Source organism: Amyelois transitella, chromosome 5 (assembly GCF_032362555.1).
Source record: "Amyelois transitella isolate CPQ chromosome 5, ilAmyTran1.1, whole genome shotgun sequence".
In the NCBI taxonomy this organism is placed as follows: Eukaryota; Metazoa; Arthropoda; class Insecta; order Lepidoptera; family Pyralidae; genus Amyelois; species Amyelois transitella.
The window spans coordinates 9,086,730-9,094,317 of record NC_083508.1 but is presented as its reverse complement, the minus strand read 5'-3'; the positions used below and the strand labels follow the sequence as shown (position 1 = coordinate 9,094,317).

Here is a 7,588-nt window from a genome sequence, read left to right as displayed (position 1 = left end):
ACTATTGGTCCGATTTTGATGATGATGATATTAGGCACAGAGAAAGATAAAAACTTTTAGGTATGACATAAGCCACTTTTTTTCTTATTATCTTTACTTAGAGGTAAATTTTTTTTTTAGATTAGCTTGCTTGCGGTGGGGGGGGGGGGGGGGGGGGGGCTTCGCTACTCTGGTTCGAATTAAGTTGTAATGAAATTATTCCTTAAAACATACTTAGTCCTATAGATAGGAGTTTTTAAACATTATAATCTCGAAAGAAAAAAGTGAGTTAATCAGTAAATAGAATAACTTATTTAAATTGTGACAGAAGGACTAAGTATGTTTTAAGGAATAATTTCGTTAAAACTTAATTCGAACCATACTTTGTGAAATCATTAGCCAGAAAAATTAACTACTTACCTAGTTAGTTTGTATTATCTTCGAAAATTTTCAAACCGCAGAGACCTTACAAACAGTAAAAACATGTCGGTGTTGTGTGTAGCTATATATACCTAAATAACATGGCCCTATTTAGGTATTTGGAGAAAAAAGTTTCTTCTTCATTCAAACTGTGACCTATTTATTCCCTACTACTTAATGATGCGATGAATCATCTAAATCGTAATATCTATATCATAACACATATGTATTTTAGGTCCCCTTTTCCTCTTTTATCTTACAAAGAGAACGCAGATAAAAAGTTGTTATAACATAATTAAATATTTCCTCTCTATAAACTTATAACAATCCCGCTATTTTTTATTGACACGTGTCGAGCATTTAAGCATGGTTGCGTAGATTGGAACCTGCAGTGTGTCACCCACAGAGCACGGAAGTCTACTGCGCCCGCCTCCCGCATCTTCGCCCGCGTGAATTTTACGCCATTTACAAAAAGAGACGAATTTGGCGCCACCTACAAAATAAAACAGGTTTTCGCAAATCGGTTAGTATTCAAAGTTTGACTCCCGGCAACTGGATGTGTAGGTAAACATGATACGGGTTAGGTTCCCCTACAAAAGTTGCGGAGGTCAGACGGGAATGTTCGTGTTAAAACAATCCAGGATCGCTAGTCAAGGGCTAACCCCGGGCTCCTCTCCAGAGTGGTGAGGATGCAACCGGGACTTTAGCCAGGAAGAAGGTATTAGATACATAGGATTAAGTAGGTGTACACATTCCAAAGAGTCCTTTTTCTGAAATTCCCGCCAAAAACGGCGTAAAAGCCAGAGTAGGTAGTATAAAGGTTAAAACTCTTCCGTTGTTAAGTGACTGACTGACAGACAAGTTATAAGCCATAACGCTAGGTTCCTAATACGGTCTAGGGGTACACTATGCGAGGATTCCCGAATTTTCACGTGAACGAAAATTAATAGTTTTTTGGCTTATGTTACTCCCAAAGGTCTATTCTATATCTGTGTCAAATTTCGTGGAATTCAGTCCAGAAGTTTTGAGTTTATTCGTTAGAAACATACAAAAATACAAATCTTTTCGCTTTATTATTAGTGGATTTGGCGCGTGTGGTGTGTGACGGGCTTTATAAGGGCGGCCGGTGCGTACTTCCGTGCTCTGTGGCGTCGCCGGTCTATGAGGGAGACGGGGAGTAAAGGGGGAGCCACCCCCGCACTCGTGATAATGAGTAAAGTTACAAATTGATAGCATTCTAGGCTTATATGACTTTTTAATAACATTGTAAAAAAATTTGAACCTAATTAACGAAACTTATTAAATAAGTAGGATGCCATTGCAATTCAGACATACCTACTTATAACTACGTACTTACCTAAGTACCTACCTTATATTTTGCCAAACCATAATATTGCCAGATTTTGACGTAAAGACCTAGTATCACAGAACTACCACTTCACATAAGTATAAATAGATTTTTTATAGGTACCTACTGTCTATCCGTCTTCTTGTGAACAAACAATATACCTGACTCCCGACGAATTGAAAATTGTTGTGTAGGAAAAAAAAAAAAATTTCTTTCAAAATATGTCGTTCGTAAAAAATGATTCTCACTTAGTAATTCCTTCTACGAATCCTTGGAATTCATCAACAGATCTTGGAATGTTCACGTCAATGACGTTAGATGGCGTTACTTACATTATGCGTATTCCCTCGCGCAGTCTCTCATATACAGTATGTACCTACATGCTTATTGTAAAAAGATTATTAGGTATTATTTAAAACTATTTAATCAACAACAAAAAATATAGGTAAACTGCACATATTCTTTAACAAATAACCGCGCGCCGCGTGTGTGCGCGCGTTCTGAATTCGATTTTTAAAAGTTTATTTATTTTTTAAGTGGTTAGCTAGGGAAAGACAAAACATGGCCTGTCCTATGAGGTCAATGGAAGATTCAGGCCAGGATGGCAGCCACCTGGGCAACGAGGCGGGGATGCTGTATGGGGAGTACCTCATGCTGGACAAGCTGCTCAGCGCCCAGAGGATGCTCAGCGCCGAGTCTTCCAGGCCGGTCCATGACGAGCACCTCTTCATTGTCACTCATCAAGCTTACGAGCTCTGGTTCAAACAGATCATATACGAGGTAGACTCTGTCAGGTCGTTACTGGACGTGGAAGGGTTGGACGAGAGTCACACAATGGAGATCTTGAAGAGACTTAACAGAGTGGTTTTAATTCTTAAGCTGTTGGTCGATCAAGTGATGATCTTGGAGACCATGACTCCACTAGATTTCATGGACTTCCGAAACTACCTCCGACCCGCTTCCGGGTTCCAGAGTCTACAGTTTCGTCTCTTGGAAAATAAGTTGGGACTGAAGCAGGCTTTACGAGTGAAATACAACCAGAATTACCAGACCGTCTTCGGTGACGATCCTGCCGCCATGGACGCATTACACAAGTCAGAACAAGAGCCAGCCCTCCTTGCCCTTATAGAGCGGTGGTTAGAACGCACGCCTGGACTGCAAGCTCACGGGTTCAATTTCTGGGGCAAGTTCCAAGCGGCCGTGAACAAAACTATCACGGATGATATTGAAGCTGCTATGACGGAACCCAACGAGAATGTTCGCCGGCACCGCCTGCAGGACGCTGAGAATCGCCGGGAGATCTACCGCTCCATCTTCGACCCTAAAGTCCACAACGCATTGAGGTCCAGGGGTGAGAGGAGGTTATCGCACAGAGCCCTGCAGGGCGCCATCATGATCACCATCTACCGCGACGAGCCGCGCTTCTCTCAGCCCCACCAGCTGCTAACGCTGGTCATGGACATCGACAGCCTCATCACCAAATGGCGGTATAACCACGTGATCATGGTGCAGCGCATGATAGGATCCCAGCAGCTGGGCACTGGTGGTTCTTCAGGGTACCAGTACCTTCGGTCCACACTCAGCGACAGCTACAGGGTGTTCTTGGATCTGTTCAACCTGTCGACATTCCTGCTGCCTCGCTCCCTGATCCCCCCCCTGGATGACGGCATGAAGAAGAGCCTGAACCTCACGTGGGGGGACAACGTGCGGGAGAACGGGAACGAAGGCGGCGACATTGACAAGTTGGAGATAGCGTGATCTGATAACATCTTGTAGTGATTAAGTCTCGATGAATTAATGTATGCTGTTGATAGGCACTGGTACCCAATAAAGAAATGTATATTCTTAGTGTCTCATTGAATACTAGTAGGTATTTCTCGACCAAATTTTGTTCATGAATCTGATAATAGACTAAGGGATAGGCTTATAAACTTGGTTTTCTTCTTTTAGGCGATGGGCTAGCAACCTATCACTATTTGAATCTCAATCCTATCTTAAAGCCAAATAGCTGAACGTGGCCTATCAGTCTTTACAAGACTGTAGGCTCTGTCTACCCCGCAAGGGATATAGACGTGATTATATGTATGTATGTATGTATGTATTCTTTAACAAAAAGTATGGCGCGCTCACAAGCCAACGTCAGATTGAAAACTATAGGTACCTAGTGACGTGACACATTGAACCGATAAAAGTACCTAGTGATGTCCTAAAATGATTGATTTCTCTCTGTTAACAATAGGAGTTATTTAACGGGGGACATCGGTAACGTTTTCTTTATTACTTCATACAGAATAAGATTTGGAAGATTTGGATAAAATAGATAGGTACTCTTAGTCCATCTCCCACTCAAAAACTTAGCACAGCTCCTGTTTTAGTCAAATCATTTGATCAAATCATTTGATCAAATCATTTATATTTTTTCTAGGCAACTGGTTTCGAATAAGTAGGTAATAACGACTGTCATAACTTGTTACCATATTTGAAAGAGAAATGATGGGATTGATATTGGGATTTCAAGATTCAAAGGCATTCGACTAAAAGAATCCCAAGTTCATATCTTAGTTTAAATTATAGCCAGAAACTCTTCTTCCTTCTAGCTTTAATCCCGGTTACATAATCATCACTCTGGAGAGTCCGCGGTGCGCATTTTAACCATGAACACAACTCAGGTTTTTTCGACGAAGAATCGACTGAGGTCCGCAACCTTTGCAGAAGAACCTTACCCTAATTGAGTCATAGGTAGGTAAAGCTGCATTGGATGAATGTGCTTATTCCCTTAGTCGCCTTTGACGCATGCCTCATACCAACCCACTGCGTCTTATGCAAGCTAATCCTCAGGCCTAAGAAAATTACCTTCTTCTACGGGTTTCTACATTGTCATACTTTCAACACACAAATAAATACCAAGCAGAGTAATAGGTACCTAAGTAGGTACCTAAATAGATACCTAGGCCTTGTTCTCGCTTTGCTTAACCTTTCCCTACCTGAAACCAAAAATTCAAGACCTGTGTAAGAGTAAGTACCCTATAGGTACGTAAACCTAAAGGTAACTTAAAATATTTTATCAGTACAAACTAGTAATACCCTCTCTTGAGAGTCAGCGGTAAAATTACACTAAAAGATTCCATTACACAGTAACAACATTACCTCTTCTAAACATCATATCATAAATAAAACAAAAGCAAGCAAAAAAATTACTTGTTATTAAGAAAAAAATAACGTTCTCAACTCAAATCGAACATCACCAATTCAAATTACTGGCCAGTAAAAAAATCATACCGAGGTCCGTTCGAGGGGCGTGCGCGCAGACGCAGGGCCACTCCCGGGGGCGGCGCTAGTCGTCTCGCCCCGCCCCGCTCCGCCCTTCGAAGGCCCTTCCAAACTTCTTGCCCAACGAACTCCCGTCTGCTGGAGAATGGACACGCCCTTTTTGAATTTCGATTGTGGGATTGCAATTAGAAAATCGAGTGAAGTTTAAATGAAGAACTGAACTTTGGATTAGTGTAGAACTAAGGTTCTCAAAATATTTTGATATCAGTCCAAGTCATGTCAACCAGACTTAATTGCTCTAGTTTTTGTTGCTTAGCTTATCTTTATTTGTAAATTGACGTCCGGTGAAAGTGCTGCAGCGTAGTTTGTTTCGCCGCTTCTTCTACATATGCACTTTGGAAGCGCTAGTAGTTAGAGATTTAAGTGATGTGCCGTCAATAAGTGATACCTTGTATCAAATTTTGAAAACGAATGATATTCTATTCTATTCTTAGTTTAGTTGCTTATTTCGGAACTTAATCACAGAGAGGTACATATTTATTTCACCTGTAACTTAGATCATTATGGTATCTACTTACTATAAATCATAAGTTCCAAGTAAGGTTTTTTAATGGTCAGACTTGGAATAATAAGGTTATAGATAGGTACTTCCTGCTACTACATAGGTACTGTGTCCGATACTTAGACTCGTAGATTCTTTGTCACATTCGGACGCCGGACCGGGTTAGGTAGGTACGATGTTTGCCTTCAGTACCTAGATTAGTTATAAATAAAACTATTTATTACATTTATAATTTTTTCTTGGCGTGTCGATGTCATTGCAACAATTTGAAATTTCCCCCTATAATGTCGTCGGAGGCTGTCATCATGTCAGGCTCATGTGAGGGCCCACATAACAATTGCTCCTTTAATTGGGGAGAGGCGCCACACTCACTTAAATTGTATTGAGTTGTTTAACCCCCGCCTGGTCAGACTGCCTTCGCATTGACCCAATAGGATTCACATCCTTTTGAGCGTCTTTGAATCATACCTACTACTGAAAAAAAGGGAAATAATTTTGTTACTTACGTCTTTTTGTTGAAAAACATTTATGAATTTAATAAAAGTTGAAAATACGTCTCCGCTTTTTCCGTATTGTCAGTACTTACTAATTATATGCCGCCAGCTTAGACCTATTCTTTCTCTCTCTCTCTCTCTCCCTTCTTGGTGTGTTTCCAGTTGCGCCTCCGCCATTAAGCTTCTGTGCCGGTCCGCTTTTCTACTTCTCCTTTCCACTTCCACCGATCTACCGCGTCTTCAGTTCTTAGACAAATCCAATGGGACCTATTGTCTATTCGAAAGCATTCTTAAAAAGTGTAAAAGGAGGAAATGAGGAAATTAGAGTAGGTGAATCATAAAATGAGACATTTAGTCACACGAACAAGGTGACACTCGGAGCTAACGCTGTATGCAGACGATCTGTAAGCATTAAGTAGGTAGGTACTCCAATACGACTGGATTCTTTGACAATTGCTGTCATCTCTTCTAATTTTTGGCACTTGTCAATATCACATGTTGTGCTTATAACAGATTAATATGTCATCAAGTCAAAAAACTCCATTATTAAGCCATCTGATAAGCAGCTACTAACTTAGATATTTATAAAATCGATTTGATGGCTTTGATGGCTGGAATGTGTGATCATTCGATTTGAATGATTTTAATGAGATTAGCCGGAATAGGGCGAGGAAAACCTTAATGCGGACGAGAAATGCAAGGTATTGATTATATACCTATAAATTAACCAAAATGTTTAGAGGTGCTTCCATTTTAAACCCCGAATGTCAAAATACGAGTAGGTACGTACGATGCGAAACTGTTTAAAATTATAGATATTTTAGTATTAAAATAAGTTCAAATTAGTGCTGATCAATATTACGTAATTAGGTAATGCTTAAAAATTGACTCTGATAAACAAAATGAAATAGATTAATTAAAAATAAAAGCTTATCAAAATCGAATTCTTATTTCGGTTAGACACCTTCAAAATCAGTCAGGTATTCAATTCCTGCTTTGCCTGTTTAGGCATAAACTTTCTATGGTATGGAGCACGCAATCAACCGCCACATCAAAAAACCCGAGTGGAGGGGCGGCGTGGGCGGACCCTCGCTGTAATAGCTAGAAGTATCCGTTCTTATACCACCTCGCGTCTATGCGTGCTTGGTACTCCGGTGTCACTACTACCTGTTATGTTGTCATTGGGTTTCTTTTATGATAAGAGTTGGATTGAGAATTTTTCGATAATGTTATTGGTTAAACATCTTCCAATCTATGGGATCTTAGTACATTTGTGTCACTTCTACCTGTTATGTTGTAGATCATTTAGTTCTTTTTGGGACAACCAATCTTTTTGTATAAGTATTTTTTAAATTAGTTCATTCATAAGTAATTTATAGTTAGTTCTACTAGTTTGCATTTATGAAATCTTAGTAATGTTGTGTCAAAATCACTTGTCTAACTTGCGCTCCATCCAAAAGGAAAATAAATAAATATCCACATTTCTATGATATTTTTTTCTACGATTTGTTAAGG

At 39.9% G+C, this 7,588-nt stretch overlaps 1 protein-coding gene across 1 annotated transcript; it reads left to right on the top strand.

The window, feature by feature from the left end:
• The first annotated feature begins 2,235 nt into the window (after positions 1-2,235).
• LOC132904451 (tryptophan 2,3-dioxygenase-like) lies at positions 2,236-3,595 on the top strand. Its single transcript, XM_060954940.1, has one exon. The coding sequence runs from the start codon at positions 2,309-2,311 to the stop codon at positions 3,503-3,505; it is 1,197 nt and encodes a 398-aa protein (XP_060810923.1). The 5' UTR covers positions 2,236-2,308; the 3' UTR covers positions 3,506-3,595.
• Positions 3,596-7,588: the final 3,993 nt, after the last annotated feature.

Excerpts from the sequence above, each read along its gene's own strand:
- LOC132904451 (XM_060954940.1), top strand. The coding sequence starts at position 2,309 with ATGGCCTGTCCTATGAGGTCAATGGAAGATTCAGGCCAGGATGGCAGC.